This window comes from Coregonus clupeaformis, chromosome 35 (assembly GCF_020615455.1).
Source record: "Coregonus clupeaformis isolate EN_2021a chromosome 35, ASM2061545v1, whole genome shotgun sequence".
Classification (NCBI taxonomy): Eukaryota; Metazoa; Chordata; class Actinopteri; order Salmoniformes; family Salmonidae; genus Coregonus; species Coregonus clupeaformis.
Window position 1 is genome coordinate 29,180,194 of NC_059226.1, and position 27,152 is coordinate 29,207,345.

Consider the following 27,152-nt stretch of genomic DNA (forward strand, 5'->3'; position numbering starts at 1 on the left):
CCACCAGTGCAATAATATCTAACAATACAAAACAATACACCAAATCCCCAAAATAAAAAGAAAGGAATTTTAAATATATAAATATTAGAACGAGCAATGTCAGAGTCCCGGAATATAAATATATATGTACAGTATATGATGGTGTGTATAGAAATGATGGACAGTATATGAATAGGAAAGGTGTGCGGATGGACCATTTGTGCGGATGGACCATTTATGTTGTTAGTGATGTGCATACCAAGGAACTTAAGGCTTTTGACCTTCTCCACTGCAGCCTGTCGAGGTGGATGGGGGCATGCTCCCTCTGCTGTCTCCTCAAGTCCATGATCAGTTCCTTTGTTTTGTTGACGTTGAGGGAGAGATTATTTTCCTGGCACCACTCCGCCAGGGCCCACACCTCCTCCCTGTAGGCTGTCTCGTCATTGTTGGTAATCAGGCCTACCACTGTTGTGTCATCTGCAAACTTGATGATTGAGTTGGAGACATTCGTGGCCACACAGTCATGGGTGAACAGGGAGTACAGGAGGTTGCTGAGCACGCACCCTTGTGGGGCCCAGTGTAGCGGAGGTGTTGTTGCCTACCTTCACCACCTGGGGCTGGCCCGTCAGGTCCAGTCTGGGTTTTTCCTTTGCATTAGAGTAAACTACCTGTGAATTTTCTACCTCTACTATGGTTTTATGCCTGGCCTTTGCTGAACACTTACTCATCAAGGACATGGCTGAGTTTGTGTTCGCAATAGGTCCTCTGCTTAGCTTTCCCCGGAGCAAACTCTATTGATCTTAGCCGCTGAATTTGCATTTCAGTTCACTTTTCCTCATTTAAAAGGGTGATTGCAAATATCTCGCAGAGGCCAAAGAATGACGGGGGAATTGAAGCTATGGTTGATACCAATCAGTCACACAAAATTAATGAGCTTATCAGCATAATGTAAATAGTGCAGGAGTTAATTGCTTTAGACCTTCCCCTTCTATGCAAGTGTCATGTTCGTATCTGCAAGGTAATACAATGATTGGATAAATACAATTAACTTTAGTCTAAAATGTAGGCCTATACTAATTTCTGTGACAAAAAAGTGGCAATTCGTTTTACTGGCCTATAACTGTGTAGCATCAGGTTATAAAGAGAATAAAGAGCGTCAAATGGTATGATTGTAATATATAGTAGGTAAATACATTTATAGCAAAAATATAAATGTGAAGTTATGTAAATCAAATATTTAAAAAACATTAAGGTGCCCCGACTTTTCTTCTTCCCTGCAGTGCTCACTTTGGGAACCATTGGGTAGAAAGAGAATTTAGTGTTCGGTCTGAAGCAATTCCCAAAAAGACACAAAGGTATGAAACACAATTGGTAAGGAGAGCCAAACTCACAAACAAAAGGTACGTCCCAAATAGGTATGGGGCAGGTCCTGGTCAAAAGTAGTGCACTATTACAGGGAATAGGGTGCTATTTGGGACCGACACTTTGTTTGAGTCTGGGTCTCAACTCCCTCCAATTAGACCTGAATCCATAGCCTCATTAGCTCGGCCAGGTTGGAGGACTCATTCCCCCGATGTCTCTTTCTCTCACCCTAACAAGACAAACAATGAGGTTCCAATTATTCTGTACAATGTGGCGCTATAACACAGGTCCACAGGCTTTGTTAATTTAATCTGCAACAACGAATCCACCCATATGGTGTGATATAGACTACCCCCCTGGAATGCGGATCAATAAATCAACATAGTCCATTCCAATGAAAAATCATTTAGGCTAGAATCGGCCTAGACTAGAGTCAGGGTTAGGTGTTCAGCTAGCCTATATTTATTGTTGGTTTGCTTTAGGAGTGGTGTGTTTTAGGATTGTGTCTGATAGTCTAATGAAGGTTAGGCCTTGTGATGATGAGCCAATAACGGCCAAAAAAGGTGCATAGTAATTTACCTTTCGTTTTTTGAAAATAATTTCTCGATATGAAAGTACAGTTTCCAAACCTGTATCGCAAGCGAGGAGTATTAACGTGTAGACAGAGCGCTGGGACTGTACACATTGGCCGCGCCATCGTCAATGCTTTACTTGAGAACCCAAAAAGCCCCCATTTTGGGTGATGAACGAGAGTTATCCTGGCCTCACCCAGAGCCCTCACCACATAATGCTCATTAATATTTATAACACTATGATAATTAATTCATTAATTAAATGAAAATATAGACAATATTTGATATTTTAAATGCTGCCGACATATAAATAATGACAAGTGAAAAGTATACCTACATTCATCAGTTTACATCAATGGTTTAGGTCCAACACTGCTTGTCCATTTGAATCAACATTTAAGCACACTATTTTGTATGTGAAGTTATCTAAAAATAAACATACACATATATGTGTTTTAAATGTATCCAATCACATTTAGATTAGGCCTACATTTCTGTAGATAAGTGGGTTATTATGAGACTGATTCTTCTGAGTGAATAGAGAGAAGTGGGTTCTGAGTATAAAACTACTTTGCCCGTCAGCCATTGCAAAATGTTGGACGACTGTAAATAATCACCATCTATTTGCGATATCGTTCTTTTCCAAAATCTAAACTGTGAGATTACTACATTATTATGATGTTGTGTAATGTAAACAGGTTTATATATGTTCTAGAAATGAATAGAAAATACATTTATTTAGATACTTGATAGTTAACGTTGCACTGAGATTTTGGTACCAGTTGTCCATCTTCCTGCTAACTATTGCTAATGTTAGCTTGCTAGCTAGCTAGTTCTTCGATTTCAAGATTGGATTTTGTCGTGGTGTTGGCAGCTTCTGTAATTATGTCTAGACAATCGAGTTTTAAACCGGTGACCCATGTTCTTTTCGACATGGATGGATTATTATTAGGTTATTAATATACACTTTATATTTGAACTGAAACGATGAAATTACCTGCCTGAGCAGAACAGAATGTGACACGAGTCCGAGCTACCTAACCTCGGCCTAGCGTTCAGTGACAGCTCATTCATTCCTGTGTGTCAACCATGGTGAAGCAAAAAGAACATGTAACGTTTGATAGTTATCTGTAAAGGAATCTTTCTACAACCATAACATTAGCTAATCATTTCCATTTGCTGTCTTGCGTAGTCTTCTGAATGTCGTGATGTAAAGCTAGAATCCTTAGTTAAAAGCTGCCTATGTTTCAGTAAAAAGCTGAGGGATGGGTGTGGATAAATATAACCACTCAAATTGAGTTATTAAATTATAGATTTAACCGTGTTTTGAAGCTATACAATTCTTTTACATTTCAGTTCTTTACAAACATTGTAGTTTAATGGGGTATGACAGTTGAACTAAACTCATGAGGCATTTATAAGTTATATTCTTCAAGAATCAATGTGTATATCATTGATTTATACGTCCAAAACTTGATGTAGCAACTAAGGATTCAAGCTTTAAGTTAAACATGTGTGGTGATAACATACCTAGCTAACTTTTATTTTACTCCGTTTTGAACGTGCAGATACAGAGAGGCTGTATACGGTGTCTTACCAGGAAGTATGCGACCGGTTTGGAAAGAAATACACCTGGGACGTGAAGTCTTCTGTGATGGGGAAGAAAGCTATGGAGGCTTCCACCATTATACGAGACTCCTTACAACTACCAATGACACCAGAGGAACTTCTCAGTGAGACTACAAAAATACAGGAGAGGATATTTCCTTCAGCTCAATTGATGCAAGGTAACTAAAATTGTGTGTGTGGGTTACTGTTAGCGTGGTATAGTTGTAGTTTGTGGTACAGTTTTCATAGTTACCATAACATGAAAAAGAATTGATTCTCACATATGAAATATCAGTCTCTGATGAGTTTATTGACAAACAAACTTTAATCTCATGTTTTCATTACTATGTGTGTGTCCTGTATACGTAGGAAGACACTACAGACTGTCAATATTCAGAGTGCTAGGGCTCTCAAACTCAACTCTGGACCTTCGAAGCCAGTTCCACTGCATTTTTTCATTGTTCCCATCTAATCAGGGACTGATTTAGACCAGGGACACCAGGTGTGTGCAATTAATTATCAGGTAGAATAGAACACCAGCAGGCTCCGGACCTTGTAGAGTAAGTTGAGTACCCCTGCTCTAGGACATGAGGCACAGGGAGTGTGATTTGTTTTGATTTTTTGTGTTCACTGTGTGTGCTTGTCTGTGTGTAGGACTAACCAATGATGTGTACCGTGCATTCGGAAAGTATTAAGACCCCTAGTCTTTTTCCACATTTTGTTACGTTAAAGCCTTATTCTAAAATTGATTAAATTATTTTTTTTCTCATCAATCTACACACAATTCCCCATAATAACGATGTGAAAACAGGTTTTTAGAAATGTTTGCAAATGTATTAAAAATAAAAACAAATACCTTATTTATATAAGTATTCAGACCCTTTGCCACGAGACTCGAAATTGAGCTCAGGTGCATCCTGTTTCCATTGATCATCCTTGAGATGTTTCTACAACTTGTGGTAAATTCAATTGATTAGACATTATTTGGAAAGGCACACACCTGTCTATATAAGGTCCCACAGTTGACAGTGCATGTCAGAGCAAAAACCAAGCCATGAGGTTGAAGGAATTGTCCGTAGAGCTCTGAGAAAGGATTGTGTCGAGGCACAGATCTGGGGAAGAACGGGGAGAAGGGCCTTGGTCAGGGAGGTGACCAAGAACCCGATGGTCCCTCTGACAGAGCTCCAGAGTTCCACTGTGGAGATGGGAGAACCTTCCAGATGGACAACTATCTCTGCAGCACTCCACCAATAAGGCCTTTATGGTAGAGTGGCCAGACGGAAGACACTTCTCAGTAAAAGGCACATGACAGCCCGCTTGGAGTTTGCCAAAAGCCATCTAAAGGACTCTCAGACCATGAGAAACATGATTCTCTGGTCTGATGAAACCAAGATTGAACTTTTGGCCTGAATGCCAAGCGTCATGTCTGGAGGAAACCTGACACCATTCCTACGGTGAATCATGGTGGTGGCAGCATCATGCTGTGGGGATGTTTTTCAACGGCTGGGATTGGGAGACTGGTCAGGATCGAGGGAAAGATGGACAGACCAAAGTACAGAGAGCTCCTTGATGAAAACCTGCTCCAGAGCACTCAGGACCTCAGACTGGGGCGAATGTTCACCTTCCAACAGGACAACGACCCTAAGCACACAGCCAAGACAACGCAGGAGTGGCTTCGGGACAAGTCTCTAAATGTCCTTTAGTGGCCCAGCCAGAGCCCGGACTTGAACCCGATCGAACATCTCTGGAGAGACCTGAAAATAGCTGTGCAGCGACGCTCCCCATCCAACCTGAGATGATCTGCAGAGAAGAATGGGAGAAACTCCCCAAATACAGGTGTGCCAAGCTTGTAGCGTCATACCCAAGAAGACTCAAGGCTGTAATCGCTGCCAATGGTGCTTCAACAAAGTACTGAGTAAAGTGTCTGAATACTGTGACGTCACGAGAGGCTACACAGCTTTCAGCGGGATTGCTCAAGTAGTGCAAGGAGACAAGGTTCAAACAAAACAAGGATTTTATTATAGGTCTTGGGAAATTAACGAAAATATAACAAAATTCTGTTCTCTTGTGGCTCTTTAAGGGTTAACAGTTCAGGGATGTCTCTTCCACATCCAAAATCATAATTCTCACTCGCTCAGATAACTTTTCCCCGGCCTTACTGTAGTCCACGTTGCAGCTAGTGGCCAACCCAGCAAAAAGTCCTTCCAAATGTCTCTCACGTATTTCCACAGGTGCATATATCCAAAGGTGAGTATTTCCCAAAGGTAAGTATCTCCAAATCCTTATATTCCTCATGGAAGTGGACGTGCAGCACTCTTGTCCTCCAGAGAGCCCAGGTTGGAGACTGTCTCTTCCCCTTTCCAAACCTTCAGCTCATCAGCTCCTCATTTGTTTCAGCTGCGTGGGAAGATTGGCCATAGAGGGTTGGAGTTCCCGACCATACCAGCAGATGGAGCCATAGCTGTCTGGGTTTGCAGCCACCTCAGGGGGATGTAACGTCCCTCCAGGACACAGCCTCTCGTGACATCACACATCCCCCTCCTCGGGACCGACGTCCTCGTCGGGTAAAGGCAGCGAAGAAGGCATCACGCCGGGAGAGGGCGTCCGCATTGCCGTGGTGCTTGCCAGACTGCTCTCTCTTCAACTCCTCCAACTCTAGGACCAGGGACTCAGCCTCCTGTTGTCTCTCCTTGAGTTTCTTACTGAACGCATCAGCCTTGGTTTTAGCAGAGTTTAGCTTCTGTTGAGCAGCTTTCAGTTCCTTCTCTCTCTCTGCCTCCGCATTCTTCATCTTGTTCTCCAACACCTTGTACTTCTCCTCTGCCTTCTTCTGGACCTCCTTACTACTGCGCAGGGTCTCCTCACACTCCTCGATGGTCCTGCGCAGCCTCTCCAGCTCCTCCTGTTGCTTAGGGAAGGAGCTCTGTTGGAGTTTAGCCTGGAGGATATCTAACTCTTCTGTCTTCATGTCTAACTGTTGCTTTAACAAACGATACCTCTCAGCGGTCCCCTTCAGACCAGACAGTTCTTTGTCCAGATTCTGTAGCTCCGTCTCTGTGTCGGTCTGGGCACCTGCCATCCCTCTCAGAGCCCGGGGCGGGAGTGAGTAACTCGGAGGATTGCACCGGAGCCTTCCCAGGATGAGTCTTGCCTCTCCGTTTCCGAGGTACTCGGGTTATCCTCTCCTGAGACTCTCTCCAGAGTGGGTAAAAGGCTGGGCAGTCTCGTCCAATTAGGACAGGGACGGGGAGGGAATCAACCACCCCGCCGTCGTGTGTATGGTTCCCCGTGTGCTGGTCATTGTAAGTTCAGTAATGGGGTATTCTCTGGTGTCCCCATGGACACAGGAAACTGGGAGGACTTTCCCGGGGTCAGACACGTTGGGCCCACCAAATCCTTACGCACCAGGGTGGCCCGGCTACCAGAATCCAGTAAGGCCTCCACATCATGGTGATTCACAGTTACCGGGCAGGTGGGGGGGTCGATCTGGGCCGCCATCTACGACTCCCAAGAGCGAGGCAAAACGGTGTGTGGGTGCTGAGCTGGAGGACTCCGCAGTGGGCATAGGTTCATCGGCTGGTTTCCCACACTGCCAGGAGATATGTCCCATCTCCCCACACCGGTAACACTGTCGAGTTTCCCCCTCCTGGTGTACTCTTCTTGGACCCGCCTGGTTTCTGGCTCCCCCTGGAGCCGGGATAAGTCCTGACGTGGCTGGGTTCGAGACCTTGGGGTCCTTTGGACGGGTTCTTCCCATTTGTGGTGGGGCCGCCCTCCTGGGGTCTTTTCGGGAAGCATTCAGCATCTCCGCTGTGGCCTGGTACTTTTCCACAGCTTCCACGGTCAGATCAGCCGTGGTCAAGGCCTGTTGACTGATGAACCGTTTTGCCTCATAAGGCAGGGCGCGTAGGTAACGATCCACCACAACGGCCTCCACCACCGCCGCTGCTGTATTCCTCTGCGGATCCAGCCATTTCCTTGCGATTCGGACAAGTTCATGCATCTGCGCCCGAGGAGGTTGGTCTGGTTGGAAGGTCCAGCTGTGAAAGCGCTGGGCCATACCAAACTTTGTGAGTCCATATCTGCTGAGGATCTCAGACTTCAGGGCATCATAGTCAGTAACCTGGTCAGGGCCCAGGTCCCGGACAGCATTCAGCGATTCCCCGGTTAGGAAGGGGGGCTAACAGACCAACCCACTGTTGCTTGGGCCAGGCTTCCCTAGTGGCCGTGGCCTCAAATGCATGCAGGTATGCCTCAATGTCATCGGTAGCTCCCATCTTAGATATAAAGTCACTTGCCTTTATTGGGCGGGTATTTTGGACCACCCTCTGTCTCTGCAACTGCAATTCCTCTGCCTTCAGAAGGTTGGCTTTCTTTTGCTCCTCCAAGAGAGCCACGTTTGCTTGCATCTGGGCTTGCTGGCCAGCAACAAGGGCTTTCAATATGTCCTCCATTTCAGTCGGCGGGGAGCCTACGGCCAACTTGGAAAACTGGGTGATCAAACCTTCGGTATCCTCCTCTGACATGCACTATTAACGCTTGAGCGTGCCCGTATTCTCCACCATCTGTGATGTCACGAGAGGCTACACAGCTTTCAGCGGGATTGCTCAAGTAGTGCAAGGAGACAAGGTTCAAACAAAACAAGGATTTTATTATAGGTCTTGGGAAATTAACGAAAATATAACAAAATTCTGTTCTCATGTGGCTCTTTAAGGGTTAACAGTTCAGGGATGTCTCTTCCACATCCAAAATCATAATTCTCACTCGCTCAGATAACTTTTCCCCGGCCTTACTGTAGTCCACGTTGCAGCTAGTGGCCAACCCAGCAAAAAGTCCTTCCAAATGTCTCTCACGTATTTCCACAGGTGCATATATCCAAAGGTGAGTATTTCCCAAAGGTAAGTATCTCCAAATCCTTATATTCCTCATGGAAGTGGACGTGCAGCACTCTTGTCCTCCAGAGAGCCCAGGTTGGAGACTGTCTCTTCCCTTTCCAAACCTTCAGCTCATCAGCTCCTCATTTGTTTCAGCTGCGTGGGAAGATTGGCCATAGAGGGTTGGAGTTCCCGACCATACCAGCAGATGGAGCCATAGCTGTCTGGGTTTGCAGCCACCTCAGGGGGATGTAACGTCCCTCCAGGACACAGCCTCTCGTGACATCACAATACATACAGTGAGGGAAAAAAGTATTTGATCCCCTGCTGATTTTGTACGTTTGCCCACTGACAAAGACATGATCAGTCTATAATTGTAATGGTAGGTTTATTTGAACAGTGAGAGACAGAATAACAACAAAAAAATCCAGAAAAACGCATGTCAAAAATGTTATAAATTGATTTGAATTTTAATGAGGGAAATAAGTATTTGACCCCTCTGCAAAAAATTACTTAGTACTTGGTGGCAAAACCCTTGTTGGCAATCACAGAGGTCAGACGTTTCCACCAGGTTTGCACACATCTCAGGAGAGATTTTGTCCCACTCCTCTTTGCAGATCTTCTCCAAGTCATTAAGGTTTCGAGGCTGACGTTTGGCAACTCAAACCTTCAGCTCTCTCCACAGATTTTCTATGGGATTAAGGTCTGGAGACTGGTTAGGCCACTCCAGGACCTTAATGTGCTACTTCTTGAGCCACTCCTTTGTTGCCTTGGCCGTGTGTTTTGGGTCATTGTCATGCTGGAATACCCATCCACGACCCATTTTCAATGCCCTGGCTGAGGGAAGGAGGTTCTCACCCAAGATTTGACGGTACATGGCCCCGTCCATTGTCCCTTTGATGCGGTGAAGTTGTCCTGTCCCCTTAGCAGAAAAACACCCCCAAAGCATAATGTTTCCACCTCCATGTTTGATGGTGGGGATGGTGTTCTTGGGGTCATAGGCAGCATTCCTCCTCCTCCAAACACGGCGAGTTGAGTTGATGCCAAAGAGCTCGATTTTGGTCTCATCTGACCACAACACTTTCACCCAGTTCTCCTCTGAATCATTCAGATGTTCATTGGCAAACTTCAGACGGGCCTGTATATGTGCTTTCTTGAGCAGGGGGACCTTGCGGGCACTGCAGGATTTCAGTCCTTCACGGCGTAGTGTGTTACCAATTGTTTTCTTGGTGACTATGGTCCCAGCTGCCTTGAGATCATTGACAAGATCCTCCCGTGTAGTTCTGGGCTGATTCCTCACCGTTCTCATGATCCACAAGGTGAGATCTTGCATGGAGCCCCAGGCCGAGGGAAATTGACAGTTATTTTGTGTTTCTTCCATTTGCAATAATCGCACCAACTGTTGTCACCTTCTCACCAAGCTGCTTGGCGATGGTCTTGTAGCCCATTCCAGCCTTGTGTAGGTCTACAATCTTGACCCTGACATCCTTGGAGAGCTCTTTGGTCTTGGCCATGGTGGAGAGTTTGGAATCTGATTGATTGATTGCTTCTGGCTCCCAGGTGTCTTTTATACAGGTAACAAGCTGAGATTAGGAGCACTACCTTTAAGAGTGTGCTCCTAATCTCAGCTCGTTACCTGTATAAAAGACACCTGGGAGCCAGAAATCATTTGCAATCGCAACAAATAATCTGCTCAGACCCCAACCAAGGAGCATCAAAAGTCGTGCTATAAATTCTCAAACAACACAAAAATTCATTGATGCCCTTCCAGACTCCTTCTGCCTACCCAAGGACGTCAGAGGACAAAAATCAGTTAACCACTTAACTGAGGAACTCAATTTAACCTTGCGCAATACCCTAGATGCAGTTGCACCCCTAAAAACGAAAAACATTTGTCATAAGAAACTAGCTCCCTGGTATACAGAAAATACCCGAGCTTTGAAGCAAGCTTCCAGGAAATTGGAACGGAAATGGCGCCACACCAAACTGGAAGTCTTCCGACTAGCTTGGAAAGACAGTACCGTGCAGTACCGAAGAGCCCTCACTGCTGCTCGATCATCCTACTTTTCCAACTTAATTGAGGAAAATAAGAACAATCCAAAATTTATTTTTGATACTGTTGCAAAGCTAACTAAAAAGCAGCATTCCCCAAGAGAGATGGCTTTCACTTCAGCAGTGATAAATTCATGAACTTCTTTGAGGAAAAGATCATGACCATTAGAAAGCAAATTACGGACTCCTCTTTGAATCTGCGTATTCCTCCAGGGCTTAGCTGTCCTGGATCTGCACAGACTCTGCGAGGGCCTGGGATCGGGGAGAGACACTTAAGTGTTTTAGTACTATATCTCTTGACACAATGATGAAAATAATCATGGCCTCTAAACCTTCAAGCTGCATACTGGATCCTATTCCTACTAAACTGCTGAAGGAGCTGCTTCCTGTGCTTGGCCCTCCTATGTTGAACATAATAAACAGCTCTCTATCCACCGGATGTGTACCAAACTCACTAAAAGTGGCAGTGATAAAGCCTCTCTTGAAAAAGCCAAACCTTGACCCGGAAAATATAAAAAACTATCGGCCTATATCGAATCTTCCATTCCTCTCAAAAATTTTAGAAAAAGCTGTTGCGCAGCAACTCACTGCCTTTCTGAAGACAAACAATGTATACGAAATGCTTCAGTCTGGTTTTAGACCCCATCATAGCACTGAGACTGCACTTGTGAAGGTGGTAAATGACCTTTTAATGGCGTCAGACCGAGGCTCTGCATCTGTCCTCGTGCTACTAGACCTTAGTGCTGCCTTTGACACCATCGATCACCACATTCTTTTGGAGAGACTGGAAACCCAAATTGGTCTACACGGACAAGTTCTGGCCTGGTTTAGATCCTACCTGTCGGAAAGATATCAGTTTGTCTCTGTGAATGGTCTGTCCTCCGACAAATCAACTGTACATTTCGGTGTTCCTCAAGGTTCCGTTTTAGGACCACTATTGTTTTCACTATATATTTTACCTCTTGGGGATGTTATTCGAAAACATAATGTTAACTTTCACTGCTATGCGGATGACACACAGCTGTACATTTCAATGAAACATGGTGAAGCCCCAAAATTGCCCTCGCTAGAAGCCTGTGTTTCAGACATAAGGAAGTGGATGGCTGAAAACTTTTTACTTTTAAACTCGGACAAAACAGAGATGCTTGTTCTAGGTCCCAAGAAACAAAGAGATCTTCTGTTAAATCTGACAATTCATCTAGATGGTTGTAAAGTCGTCTCAAATAAAACTGTGAAGGACCTCGGTGTTACTCTTGACCCTGATCTCTCTTTTGACGAACATATCAAGACTGTTTCAAGGACAGCTTTTTTCCATCTACGTAACATTGCAAAAATCAGAAATTTTCTGTCCAAAAATGATGCAGAAAAATTAATCCATGCATTTGTTACTTCTAGGTTAGACTACTGCAATGCTCTATTTTCCGGCTACCCGGATAAAGCACTAAATAAACTTCAGTTAGTGCTAAATACGGCTGCTAGAATCCTGACTAGAACCAAGAAATTTGATCATATTACTCCAGTGCTAGCTTCCCTACACTGGCTTCCTGTTAAGGCAAGGGCTGATTTCAAGGTTTTACTGTTAACCTATAAAGCATTACATGGGCTTGCTCCTACCTATCTTTCCGAGTTGGTCCTGCCGTACATACCAATACGTACGCTACGGTCACAAGACGCAGGCCTCCTAATTGTCCCTAGAATTTCTAAGCAAACAGCGGGAGGCAGGGCTTTCTCCTATAGATCTCCATTTTTATGGAACAGTCTGCCTACCCATGTGAGAGACGCAGACTCGGTCTCAACCTTTAAGTCTTTACTGAAGACTTATCTCTTCAGTAGGTCATATGATTGAGTGTAGTCTGGCACAGGAGTGTGAAGGTGAACGGAAAGGCTGGAGCAACGAACAGCCCTTGCTGTCTCTGCCGGGCCGGTTCCCCTCTCCACTGGGGTTCTCTGCCTCTAACCCTGTTGCAGGGGCTGAGTCACTGGCTTGCTGGTGCTCTTTCATGCCGTCCCTGGGAGGGGTGCGTCACTTGAGTGGGTTGAGTTACTGACGTGATCTTCCTGTCTGGGTTGGCGCCCCCCCCTTGGTTTGTGCTGTGGTGGAGACCTCTGTGGGCTATACTCGGCCTTGTCTCAGGATTGTAAGTTGGTGGTTGGGGATATCCCTCTAGTGGTGCGGGGGCTGTGCTTTGGCGGAGTGGGTGGGGTTATATCCTTCCTGTTTGGCCCTGTCCGGGGTTTCTTCGGATGGGGCCACAGTGTCTCCGGACCGCTCCTGTCTCAGCCTCCAGTATTTATGCTGCAGTAGTTTATGTGTCGGGGGCTGGGGTTAGTTGGTTATACCTGGAGTACTTCTCCTGTCTTATCCAGTGTCCTGTGTGAATTTAAGTATGCTCTCTCTAATTCTCTCGTTCTCTCTTTCTCTCTGAGAACCTGAGCCCTAGGACCATACGTCAGGACTACCGGGCATGATGACACCTTGCTGTCCCCAGTCCGCCTGGCCTTGCTGCTATTCCAGTTTCAACTGTTCTGCCTGCGGCTACGAAACCCCTACCTGTCCCAGACCTGCTGTTTTCAACTCTTTAATGATCGGCTATGAAAAGCCAACTGAGAGACCTGAGCCCTAGGACCATACGTCGGGACTACCGGCCGTGGTGACTCCTTGCTGTCCCCAGTCCGCCTGGCCTTGCTGCTATTCCAGTTTCAACTGTTCTGCCTGCGGTTATGGAACCCCTACCTGTCCCAGACCTGCTGTTTTCAACTCTTAATGATCGGCTATGAAAAGCCAACTGAGATTTATTCCTGATTATTATTTGACCATGCTTGTCACTTATGAACATTTTTGAACATCTTGGCATGGTTCTGTTATAATCTCCACCCGGCACAGCCAGAAGAGGACTGGCCACCCCTCATAGCCTGGTTCCTCTCTAGGTTTCTTCCTAGGCTTTCGCCTTTCTAGGGAGTTTTTCCTAGCCACCGTGCTTCTACACCTGCATTACTAGCTGTTTGGGGTTTTAGGCTGGGTTTCTGTACAGCACTTCGAGATATTAGCTGATGTAAGAAGGGCTATATAAAATAAAATTGATTGATTGATTTCTGATTGAGAGGGGGTCAAATACTTATTTCCCTCATTAAAATGCAAATCAATTTATAACATTTTTGACATGCGTTTTTCTGGATTTTTTGTTGTTGTTATTCTGTCTCTCACTGTTCAAATAAACCTACCATTAAAATTATAGACTGATCATTTCTTTGTCAGTGGGCAAACGTACAAAATCAGCAGGGGATCAAATACTTTTTTCCCTCACTGTATGTAAATATGATATTTCATTTGTTTTTGCTTTGTCACTATGGGGTATTGTGTGTAGATTGATGGGGGGAAAAAACGATTTAATCAATTTTAGAATAAGGTTGTAACGTACCAAAATGTGGGGGGAAAAAAAGTAAAAAAATGAAAATGTAAAAATGAAAAAGTCAAGGGGTCTGAATACTTTCTGAGTACACTATATGTCTGTGTATAACCAGGAGTGGAGAAGCTCGTCCACCATCTCTGTAAACACAACGTGCCCATCGCCGTAGCGACAAGCTCAGGAGGCCTGACTTTTGAGATGAAGACCAGTCAGCACAAAGCCTTCTTTGACCTGTTCAGCCACATCGTCCTGGGGGATGACCCCGATGTGAGAAACAGCAAACCTCAGCCTGACTCCTTCTTGGTGTGTGCCAGCAGGTTCACTCCTCCTGCGCCTCCAGCCACGGTAAGAGGGACAGGCGAGGAAGAGGGACAGTAGCCTACAGTGGGTAGTGGAGACTATTGCCTCATTTTTGTTGCCTCATGAATGAATAAATAAGCTAAGCATAAAATAACCAGCCACGAAAAAAGGGACAGACCTTTGGACACGCTAAGACACTCTCATACACACCTAGTCATGTTGGAGGGGGAAAGCAGCCTGAAGGTCACCAATTCTTACTAATCATGGCTCACATGCTATAAATGATATTAAGAGGGACAGGGTAGTGGACAGTGGGCTGGCGCAACTTATAATGCTGAAAAAGAGCAACCCCTAAAGGTTTTACACCAATTCAGTTGTTAAGAAAAGAAATGTGTTTGTTACATAGTATATTCATGCATGGGCTAATCATTCAGCAGATAAACGAAAGTGTTTTTATAGGAACCTGTAGAATTGCATTTATACCTCCAAGAAAGTGGGTTAACTCTTAAGCCCATAACCAATTCTGTTGTTAGGAAGGTTACCAAGGCTAATGTCATCCTGTCATGCTTCAATGCCCCAGCAATCACCTGTTCCTAAGACATGCCAAAGGAATTATTATCAAGACACTGACTGACTGACCGACTGTAGCAGATCTAAACTAGGCTATTGAAAGTGTAGGCCCTATTTATAGGAACCTGTGGAATTTCATTTATTTACACATCCAGAAAGCGAGGGAAACGATTTAGTCTATAACCGACTTCATACTCTTTCATTCATTTCCATTTTTGATGCCAATGTTTTGGCTAATTAAGGGTAGCTGTAAGTAACAGATCTGTGTTGTCAACACCAGCTATGAAAATTCCCCCAACACTCCCACAACACAGAGGAATCACACTGTGTACATCCCAAATGGCACCCATAGTGCTCTAGTCAAATGTAGTGCACTAAATAAGGAATAGGGTGCTACTAGGGAATTAGCCACTACCATGTTTAATCACCTTCCTTCCATGCCAGTTCTAGCAAACCCATCTATGAAATATGTCTACAATCAACAGGGTTAGAAGACTACATGAATATTCAGTTGGTTTTACAGAGAGCTCTCAAATGAAAAACCGAAAAAGGGAACCCAAAAAGAGAGTGGTTAATAGGTTTGGATTTGTTGTTTTCCTTCTTTTGGTAAATGAATCTCCCTAACAGGTGCAGGGCTGTAGATTTTTCTGCAAATGGGTCTGCAGCAGCAGCATCCTTCGTTACTTGTCAGCCTGCTTTTTTAATCTTGGAGGCTTCCACACATCCGCAGTTAGGACTTGCATTTTTCTTGATGAGATATGCAACTGCGTCTGAGAGGGGAATCGGTTCAGTGTTCAGTGGAATAACGAATTATGATGCGTCACTCCCTGGCACCTCTTCTCTCTCCGTGACAGTTTTGCTTAAGCACAGAGAGAGAAATAGGGAGGGACAGATTGCGATTCAGGATTGCAAGGAGGAGACAGGAGAAAGACAGAGTGAATGCAATAATTAGAAAAGAGGAGTGTGTATTAACATTGTGTTTACAGCTTCTCTCCTACCCCCAGCTTAGTAGAAGCAGTGATGAATTTACAATGACTTTAATTAATTGTAGTGAGGCATATTACAGAAACAGCAGCGAAGACAGGCGCAGGTGATACATTTTAAGTTTTAGTACTGTATGTTGCTGGCAGTTTTTTTTTTCTCCCATTTGCTGAATTTTTTGGTGCTTTCTTACAGCTAAAATGTAAACATTATTTTAAGCTTTCACTGCAACTGTACATATTCAGTAACAGTTAGGCAGTGAAATGTCAATACATTTCTCAGGATGCATTTTTCTTCTGGTCCTTAAAAGGTTGCTGTTTATATCGGAGTTATTAGGAGGGAGGTTTCCTGGAATACATGCATGAAGCAACTAGAGGCATTTTGAAGGCCATGATGATGCTATGCAACAATGCAGGTAATATGCCTGGCAGACTGCTTAAAACCCTCTTACAAGTGAGTAATGTGCCCAGCCCAGTACTCTGTCTCTATGGTGACCAAAGGCAAGGAAATAGTCCACCTCCTCCATTTTTCACTTTCTCTCAGCACTCAAAAATACTATGACATGGAGAGACAGAGTGAGGGAGAAAGGGAGGGAGACAGACAGAGGGAGAGAGGCGAGAAAAGGTTTTTACTAAAGGTGTGTGTGCTCAGCCTACCAACTAAGATTAATGAAACATGAAAACGCTCTAGTTCATGTTCGTATAGGCTGTGTCTCAAATTGCTCTGGTCAAAAGTAGTGCACTTTGCAGGGAATAGGGTGCGATTTGGGACTTACATTGAAAGACAGGGAGAAAAGTAATTCCGCTACCGTTAATCATAAATGACCTTACACCAAGGAAAGGTTTATAGCCCCAAATACGGTACAATTAGGACATGAAATTAACTTGTAGAAAATTAAATAAGCCAATTATAGCATGGATTATCAACTGTTGTTGGTAGTTGATGTTAGAAACTGAATATGTGCATGGGAAAGAGTCTTGCCTTACTAAAAGACAGATGTCTTAGCACTCCTACTTAGTCTAAAAACCCTGTGTAGACTGTGGTAAAAGAAACCCAACCAACCTTATTTAAAAGAGTGAGGCACCAAGATGTTTCAGAAAGACCTACCTGCATCCCAAATGGCACCATATTCCCTCTTAATGCACTACTTTTGACCAGGTCCCATAGGGCTCTGGTCAAAATAAGTACACTGTATAGGGAATAGGGTGCCATTTGGGACTAAGTCACAGAGTGGCTCACACAGAGGGTGTAAAGAGTCAGTACAGAGACTCTATTCCCTCTTGGCTCCAGAGCTTGGATCTGTAGCTAGCCTAGATAATGATGCTGCAACAACAACAACAGCAACAACAACACAACGCTGCTTTAGGGACAGCTAGTCGCCTCGGCTACACCACCGTATTTTATGGGCATTTCAGCTATCAGGACCCAGTGGGCCCCTCTGCTCTCTGCTGTGTAGATGCACCAACCACATAATAAATGGTAATTGCTACTATAATCCCAAAATAGACACATTATTCAATATTTCTAGACCATATAGTCAATTTCTTTCTTTTATTTGTCAATTTAGCTATCCCAGTGTGAACTGTGATGTGTTTGTTGTGCCCAGTGTGTTTAGTGCCAGTGGGTTGAAATGGTCAGTGACTAAAACAGGCTTGATGTATCTATCTGAGTAGTGGCAACTAGAAGCTGTGCTATTCTACAGCCCTAATGATGTTCCTTATGAACAGACAGTCCCATGTGCTTTGAAGGAGCAGGTAGGGCCTCACTGTGAGTAAAAAAAACGGCAGTGTTTTTTAATATCAGCTCTATGAAATATTAAATATTTGAGCTTTAAAGTAAAGTATGGACACAGTGGTTCTTTAAGTGGTCAGAAGGTCAGCCCTTAATGCCAAGAGATTTAATACCGCTTGCCCTATACTCAGCAGTAATGTGCTTGTTTGGGTTTTTATATCTAGTGCTGCATTTTAATGGCCTAAAATCCTATGAACTCACATTCATTTCAGATACACAATATTATTTTCTTTGTTAAAGTCCTTTATGAACACAGACTTCATGTTAGTGTTTCACTAAGCCTTTTGGGTCCTTTTCTGTGCACACCAAATCAGGAAGGGGGAGAATACATTGCCAGTGGGTCTGTCTGAATTTATGAGGAGCTTTAACAGTATTGATCACTCCTTTTATTCTGTTGGAAAGAAATGCCAACACTGGCAGGAAGATTAACGGACGGACACTCGGTCAAAGGTGATTTTTATGAGCTCACAGGCAGTGGCACTGTCACAGCCGGTAGACAAGCTAAAGGCTATTTCCTGAAGGACTAGTTCACTGAAATATCATGGTTTGTTAATGATTTTCTTATCTGGAAGGTAGTTGTGGAAGGTGGTGCGGGAGAGAATTGACTTCACTCAATCATCAATAGGTATGTCTTTACCTTGATCTTCTATTTCCACCATTTCTAGATAACGTGACCCTTACCTACGGTTATTTATTAAGTCTACCTATTCCATAGCCTGTATGTATCCTAAATCTTTCAAAACCTAATCTTTCTCAACAGATTCAGGGCGCTCCGCAAGCACAGCGGCTGTTAGAAGAGACTATTCTAAACCTAGTCCTTTTCTCAGTAAAAGATGAAAACGTGTCCTCACTCCTCAGACACCAAATGAAAGCTATTCTGCTCCTGGCTGCCATCTGGCCTAGAGTGACAAACATCTGACTGACCTCTCCGTGTGATTTCCCTCAGGTTGACCAAACCACTCATTAGCCTTGTGAACGCAGCCCTCTGGAGGCCAATGGATTGCCCTGATATGCATTTATACTGTGACCTCCAGGGCTGCATCCCAAATGACATCCTATTCCCTTTATAGTGCACAACTTTTGAGTGCACTAAGGCCTTATGGACCCTGGTCAAAAGTTGGGCACTATAAAGGGAATAGGGTGCCATTTAGGACGTAACCACCATGACCTCCAGGTTTTGATATGATGGCCTGCATTTCCTGTTTCCTGTGTATAAAAAAAGTACCCCGTAACACAGATGATAAAACTTTACACATCCTGTAGTCAGCCTGCCCTGGGCTTAGAGATGGTTTAGAAGATGTAGGAGGCAATCTATCGCTGTCTCTTCACTCACTCAACAACCCACGTTGCAGGCCCGAATATACACACTCGCACAAATTCCTTACCGTGTGATGTGTTTAGAGTTTAAAGTATTTTCTTGCTAAGGTACCATTCATCAAGTTTGAGAATGCATCAGTTTGAGACAGAATGTTTGATGAGTGAACACACTGCTGCACTACCTACCTTATTGCATTAACCTCAGACCAGTAGTAGGGACCATGTTTCTGTCCGTCTGTCAGGCAGTGTATACTGAGTGATTTGATAGTGTCAAACAGAGCCCATGTTTTCACAGAATGGTGTCGGAACAAGACAAGAGGCAGAATGATTGTTTTATTTACCCAACATAAACAAAAAATAAACTGCTCTGATTAAATATTGAAGGGATAGAGACTGTAAAAACACAGTTATTTTAGTGAATGGCTGTGTCACCGTGACAAGCCCCATCTTAAGCTGTGCTAAAGTTAAGACACACAGGCACTCTGGTGTTGACATAGCTGGTTTGCCTTGTCGTGTCAGACGTTGACAAAAGCGACAAGTAAAGTAATATGTTGGAGCAGAGGATCAGCCTCTTTTAAGATATAACACTGAGGAAAGAAGAAAATGATTTGTTGAATGGATCACTGTCAAACTACTGTGTGTCAAAAGTCCATTCAAAATACGTTATTTTTTGTCTCCTGATGTGTCCTTCCAGGAACATGAAAATGACACAAAATGACATGATAAATAGAAAATGACACAGTAAAGGTAGTATTTAGTAGTAGTATTTAGTAGTAGTATTTATTGGGATCCATACAGGAAACAAATGCAACAAATAATATAATATACATAATCTCCTGCTTCTGTCTCACGCTTCAGACACAGGAGATGTCTCCTGCCCTATGAGCTGTTCTGGCTCACACAAGCCAAGGCTTGTGCGAGGCCTCATCTACATAATGCAATACATAATACAGTGTAAATTACAATACAAAATATATAAAAATGGCTGTGTCTCTTCAAAGTCTCCTTTTGTGCCATAAGGTGTTCTTTTACAGTGGGGAAAAAAAGTATTTAGTCAGCCACCAATTGTGCAAGTTCTCCCACTTAAAAAGATGAGAGAGGCCTGTAATTTTCATCATAGGTACACGTCAACTATGACAGACAAATTGAGAATGTTTTTCTCCAGAAAATCACATTGTAGGATTTTTAATGAATTTATTTGCAAATTATGGTGGAAAATAAGTATTTGGTCACCTACAAACAAGCAAGGTTTCTGGCTCTCACAGACCTGTAACTTCTTCTTTAAGAGGCTCCTCTGTCCTCCACTCGTTACCTGTATTAATGGCACCTGTTTGAACTTGTTATCAGTATAAAAGACACCTGTCCACAACCTCAAACAGTCACACTCCAAACTCCACTATGGCCAAGACCAAAGAGCTGTCAAAGGACACCAGAAACAAAATTGTAGACCTGCACCAGGCTGGGAAGACTGAATCTGCAATAGGTAAGCAGCTTGGTTTGAAGAAATCAACTGTGGGAGCAATTATTAGGAAATGGAAGACATACAAGACCACTGATAATCTCCCTCGATCTGGGGCTCCACGCAAGATCTCACCCCGTGGGGTCAAAATGATCACAAGAACGGTGAGCAAAAATCCCAGAACCACACGGGGGGACCTAGTGAATGACCTGCAGAGAGCTGGGACCAAAGTAACAAAGCCTACCATCAGTAACACACTACGCCGCCAGGGACTCAAATCCTGCAGTGCCAGACGTGTCCCCCTGCTTAAGCCAGTACATGTCCAGGCCCATCTGAAGTTTGCTAGAGTGCATTTGGATGATCCAGAAGAGGATTGGGAGAATGTCATATGGTCAGATGAAACCAAAATATAACTTTTTGGTAAAAATTCAACTCGTCGTGTTTGGAGGACAAAGAATGCTGAGTTGCATCCAAAGAACACCATACCTACTGTGAAGCATGGGGGTGGAAAAATCATGCTTTGGGGCTGCTTTTCTGCAAAGGGACCAGGACGACTGATCCGTGTAAAGGAAAGAATGAATGGGGCCATGTATCGTGAGATTTTGAGTGAAAACCTCCTTCCATCAGCAAGGGCATTGAAGATGAAACGTGGCTGGGTCTTTCAGCATGACAATGATCCCAAACACACCGCCCGGACAACGAAGGAGTGGCTTCGTAAGAAGCATTTCAAGGTCCTGGAGTGGCCTAGCCAGTCTCCAGATCTCAACCCCATAGGAAATCTTTGGAGGGAGTTGAAAGTCTGTGTTGCCCAGCGACAGCCCCAAAACATCACTGCTCTAGAGGAGATCTGCATGGAGGAATGGGCCAAAATACCAGCAACAGTGTGTGAAAACCTTGTGAAGACTTACAGAAAACGTTTGACCTGTGTCATTGCCAACAAAGGGTACATAACAAAGGATTGAGAAACTTTTGTTATTGACCAAATACTTGTTTTCCACCATAATTTGCAAATAAATTCATTAAAAATCCTACAATGTGATTTTCTGGATTTTATTTTTCTCATTTTGTCTGTCATAGTTGACGTGTACCTATGATGAAAATTACAGGCCTCATCTTTTTAAGTGGGAGAACTTGCACAATTGGTGGCTGACTAAATACTTTTTTTCCCCCACTGTATCTGTTTTTTAAAATATGGTTTTATTGCTAATTTGAGTTACCTGGGGTGGCAGAGTTCCATGTAGTCATGCCTCTATTTAATACTGTGCGTTTTCCAGCCTCTGTTCTAGACCTGGGGACTGTGAAGAGACCTGTGGTTGCATGTCTTGTGTTGTACCGATGATTGTCCAAACTGTATGCCAACTGCTTGAACAGACAGTTCATCACCAATAGTGATGCAGTCAATCTCTCCTCATCTTTGAGCTAGGAGAGATTGACATGCATGTTACTGATATTCGCCCTCTGTGTACATCTAAGTGCTGCTCTGTTCTGGACCAACTGCAATTAACCTATGTCCCTCTTTGCTGCACATGACCACACAACTGGGCCGTAGTCCAGGTGCGACAAAACTAAGGCCTGTAGGACCTGTCTGGACGATTGAGATGTCAAGAAAGCAGAGCAACACCTTATCATGGACAGGCCTCTTCCCATTTTAGTAACCATTGACTCTATATGTTTTGACTATGATAGCTTGCTATCTAGGGTTATACCCAGCAGTTTAGTCTCCTCAACTTGCTCAATTGCCACATTATTCAATAATAGATCTGGAGGAGGTTTAAGGTTGAACATTAGGAACACCTGCTCTTTCCATGAGACTGACCAAGTGAATGCAGGTGAAAGCTACAGTATGATCCCTAATTCATGTCACTTGTTAAATCCACTTCAATCAGTGTAGATGAAGGGGAGGAGACAGGTTAAAGAAGGATTTTCAAGCCTTGAGACAATTGAGACATGGATTATGTATGTGTGCCATTCAGAGGGTGAATGGGCAAGACAAAAGATTTAAGTGCCTTTGAATGGGGTATGATAGTAGGTGCCAGGCACACTGGTTTGAGTGTGCCAAGAACTGCAACGCTGCTGTGTTTTTCACGCTCAACAGTTTCCCGTATGTATCAAGAATGGTCCACCACCCAAAGGACATCCAGCCAACTTTACAAAAATGTGGGAAGCATTGGAGTCATCATGGGCCAGCATCCCTGTGGAACGCTTTCAACACCTTGTAGAGTCCATGCCCCGATGAATTGAGGCTGTTCTGAGGGCAAAAGGGGTGGGGGGGTGCAACTCAATATTAGGAAGGTGTTTCTAATGTTTTGTACATTCTGTGGAAGGTCATTAGTAGAAACAGAAAACAATGGCCCAAGCCGGCTGCCCTGCGATACACCACACTCAACCGAATTCCATGAAAGAAAACCCTCTGTGTTCTATTAGATGGGTAACTCTCAATCCACAATAAGGCAGAGGATGCAAATCCATAACGCCTACGTTTTTTTCAGCAATAGGTTTTGATCAATGATAGTCTTAACAAAACAGCTCCCACAATCTTCTTACTGGAAATGTCTTTCAGCCAATCATCAGTCATTTGTGTCAGTGCCGAGCATGTTGAGTGCCCTTCCCTATTATGTATGCTGAAAGTCTGTTGTTATTTTGTTTTCTGTAAAATAACTTTGGAGCCCCACTGTACCTTCGTCAACCCTCATCCATCTGGTCCATTTACCTGTGTAGGTTGGGTAGTGTTGTATGGCTAGAGACCCAGCTGTATGTCCTAATTTTCCTGGTCCATGTGTAGGTTGGGTAGAAGGTTATAGGGTCCATGTGTAGGTTGGGTAGAAGGTTATAGGGTCCATGTGTAGGTTGAGTAGAAGGTTATAGGGTCCATGTGTAGGTTGAGTAGAAGGTTATAGGGTCCATGTGTAGGTTGAGTAGAAGGTTATAGGGTCCATGTGTAGGTTGAGTAGAAGGTTATAGGGTCCATGTGTAGGTTGAGTAGAAGGTTATAGGGTCCATGTGTAGGTTGAGTAGAAGGTTATAGGGTCCATGTGTAGGTTGAGTAGAAGGTTATAGGGTCCATGTGTAGGTTGAGTAGAAGGTTATAAGGTCCATGTGTAGGTTGAGTAGAAGGTTATAAGGTCCATGTGTACGTTGAGTAGAAGGTTATAGGGTCCATGTGTAGGTTGAGTAGAAGGTTATAGGGTCCATGTGTAGATTGAGTAGAAGGTTATAAGGTCCATGTGTAGGTTGGGTGCATATGGAGACTATGACCTACGGTTCTCTGCTTCTCCATCTGGGCAGAATGGCTCATCTAATGAGTATTCCCCAAGGGCTGACCCTGCTGCCAGGTCAAGTCTACATTGTGTGACAGATCCAGACCCTGCTCTCTGTTTATGGTCGCATAGGCCTACCATAACATCAGTCCATATGATTAAAACCCATAACTGTCCATATGATTCAATCCCATTCTCCAGTCCCAGTTTCTTTGAAGGAAACTTTTCTCTCTATGTTCTAAGTGTCCTATGATAGCCCTGTAAACTACTAAACGTCCTGGTCCGTCCTGCTGAAGTAGCTGCTGCCGGCTGCCAAGCAGACCTTGGATCTGCTCCATAACAACACTACGCTGTGTCCTCTCATCTCCCCTTAATACACCGTTATAAAGGGAGTGCGTGTGACGATGCTGCTGAGCCGGCTATTCACAATAGTCTTGGCACCAGCCACTGCAGTCTGAGGTGCGTCCCTAATGGCATCCTATTCCCTTCGTAGTGCACTACTTTTGAGAAGAGCCTGGTCAAAAGTAGTGCACTATGTAAGGAATAGGGTGTCATTTGGGGAGGCATCCACACAAACACACTGAGTCTCCCCCTCTTCTCTTCTTCTGTTGTGGCAGTGACTGCCTTGGGTACACTGTGAATACAGATTCAATTGGTTCTGATGAATGTTGCATGTGTTTGGGTGTACGCCTCGGGACTGGTTGTTAATCTTCCATTGGGCTGGCTGTTGGAGGCCTGCATGGCAAGCGACTTTGGGTTCTCTGTCTGTTCTCCTTTCACTGTTCCCAATACATGTTACAGCAGGCCAGTAGTTTAACAATAAAATATAGATTTTTGAAGCAAACTTCCATTGTCCTAACAATGAGTGGGAGAAAAGACCCTTGACCCTTTATAGGGCAAATCACCTTCCCAATCTCTCTTTGCTGCTGTGATTTGTAGCCAGGTCACAGATCTGTTTGAACTCTTGCAAACTCCATTGCTCATTGTCAAGCCAAACATGTTTGGCATGACAATGAGTGACAAGGAGTTGGCATGATAGCACAAACAGACTTCCCCCTGAGCCAACATGGAGCCGCAGTGCATTTGTGTCCTGTTTCCCTCTCCTCCATTACAATGCAGCCATTGAACACTGATTAAAGGTTAATTTGCCTGGCCCATTGCCTAATTCAGAGTCTTAGTTGCTTCCTATCAAGGGGCATTATCTAGTTAGGGCCCCTCGGTTACCTTGCTGCTCAGTGTTTCCACACTTATTGTCCCTCTCCTAGGCTACTTCTAGGCTGTGACATCACAAGAGTCAATTAGGCAAATCTTCTAGAGTCCTCGAGTCGGCTTCTGTTGTTCCACCTGAGAACCTTTTTAGGAGGTTATTTTAGTTCCATTTGAGAATTAGAGAAGAGACTGACTGGTAGTTGTGGTTAAGGGCATTTCTGAAGCTGCTAGGTAAATTTGGTACGTTTAAATTACATTTTCTTTCACCATTAGTGTGTGAGGTAAGTAAGTCAAAGGCAAATTGGAGGGAAATCACGTAGTAGAAAGAACATTGAAGAAAATACTGTGATTTTGTGATTCTTTTTGTGCACTCATTCAAATTATAGGGGTTGATTGAACCTTGAATTAGGTAGAGTGGTGGGAGACGTCTTTGGAGGGGGTGTTTTATTTGAAAAGCCAGGAAGCGTAGCTATTGAGGTTAAAAAAGCACAGGATGTCGGAAGTTACCAATGAATAAAAGGGAAGCTCTGGTCACTCAGTTCTTTGTCCGTTCTTCTCAACACTGCTTCCATATTGGCTTCTCATTTGTATGCTGCCTCTATTCATGCAGCTGTGACGCAAAGGTAAGAGTCAGAAACATACTGTGGGTCACCTCACCTCAACACGAGTTCCTCAGTATGACAGCCTTCCTCTGCTCTGTTTTCTCCACCAGACACTGAGTTGCAGTTCATAGACATAGGCTTCTCAGTCCAAGACTATGTGCTTTGTGCTGGGTCAATAGACTGTACTGTTGTATGTTGTGGTTGCGTAATGAGGCATCATAAACCTCGTCACACTTACTCTATTTAAAGAATGGATCGCTTCTGGTACTTCTGGTATTTTGCCTTCAACCTCCTGTAGTGGTCACACTGGGTTATAATACATCATTGACTGTATAGCAGCATTATATGAACCATTGTTCACTTCATTATACTTCCATGTGAATTTATAAATCCTTTTGTCTCCTTTCACCTTTATTGAACACTGTTTGACATCCAGCACCTGCTTGTCTCGTTTCCTCTCTCAACAGTGCCTGGTGTTTGAGGATGCTCCTATGGGTGTTAAGGCCGGCCTGGCGGCTGGGATGCAGGTGGTCATGATCCCTGATGACAAACTGGACCGAGGCCTTACCCAGGAGGCCACACTGGTCCTGAGGACCATGGAGGACTTCAAACCAGAGATGTTCGGCCTGCCGGCCTATGACTGAGCTCCATCTCCGCTTCCTGCTCAGGACTGAGAACCTCTAATCCACCCCTGCTTTTTACAGCCCATTTTCACCATTTAGCCTAACCAAAGCAATGTAATGATGCTAATCACAATGATCACAATGCTGATCAAAATTATGCAATGACACTGAATTTAATTGTTACTTGGAACTGTGATCAAGTTGTTGTTAGGCGAATATTAATATTTTTGCTTTGGCCAAATAATGAGAATGGCTGAGAATGATTGTTGAATTGTCAACATAATGAGATGTAATTTCTTTGGCTGAACCTTTTACACAGGTTGGTATTGTAAGCAGCTCGCTGGCAGTCAGTTTGAAGGCTTTTATTGTGATATTGTTTGCATCCCAAATGGCACCCTATTCCCTACATAGTGCACTACTTTTGTCCAGAGTCCAACACAGTCATTCTAGGTAAAGATGTATCCGTCTCTGAGTCTTAATGTCCTTAAACAGCTTTCTTAACCAACTGGAGTTTAAGCTGTTGGATTCTCCCTATTTTCCCCTCTTCATACCGTTTACCACTCTTTGAGCGGGGCCTATTGAAATGCCAAAGACACTTTTCCCAGCATGGACGTGTAATCCAATAAAGAGGGTGAGAGAAGTCTTCGTCTCTTTCATCTTCACTCATGTTTGCCTCAGCAGTGCTGCTGGAATTCACATGTTCTCCCTTCCCTGAGAAAACCCCTGAAACGACTGAACACAGGAGTAGAGTTACTGAGAGCTGTTCCCTCATCTCCCTCAGGCTGTTGAAATAGGATTTCACTACTGTAGTATCCTTCCATCCACTATCCTGCTTCCCCCTCCCGGCCTCCATGCATCCCTGGCCTTTCATCCTCGACTTGGGCTAATCTCTGAGGCTCTTCCTGCTCTTCTCCTCATCACTCAGCCCCTTGTGCCCTGTAGTGTGTGTGATTGTGTGAATATACACTGAGTGGACAAAACATTAGGACCATGACATAGACAGACCAGGGGAATGCTATGATCCCTTATTGATGTCACTTGTTAAATCCACTTCAATCAGTGTAGATAAAGGGGAGGAGACGAATTGAGGCTGTTCTGAGGGCAAAAGGGGGTGCAACTCAATATTAGGAAGGTGTTCCTAATGTTTTGTACACTCAGTGTACATTCATATGTGTGTGTCTGTACAGTA

At 44.0% G+C, this 27,152-nt stretch overlaps 1 protein-coding gene across 1 annotated transcript; it reads left to right on the top strand.

Moving 5' to 3' along the window:
* Positions 1–2,716: 2,716 nt before the first annotated feature.
* On the top strand, positions 2,717–26,604 carry LOC121561925 (pseudouridine-5'-phosphatase-like). The gene is made up of 4 exons (XM_045210989.1): positions 2,717–2,865; positions 3,482–3,700; positions 13,970–14,199; positions 25,808–26,604. The coding sequence occupies exons 1-4, from the start codon at positions 2,799–2,801 to the stop codon at positions 25,982–25,984; spliced, it is 693 nt and encodes a 230-aa protein (XP_045066924.1). The 5' UTR covers positions 2,717–2,798; the 3' UTR covers positions 25,985–26,604.
* Positions 26,605–27,152: the final 548 nt, after the last annotated feature.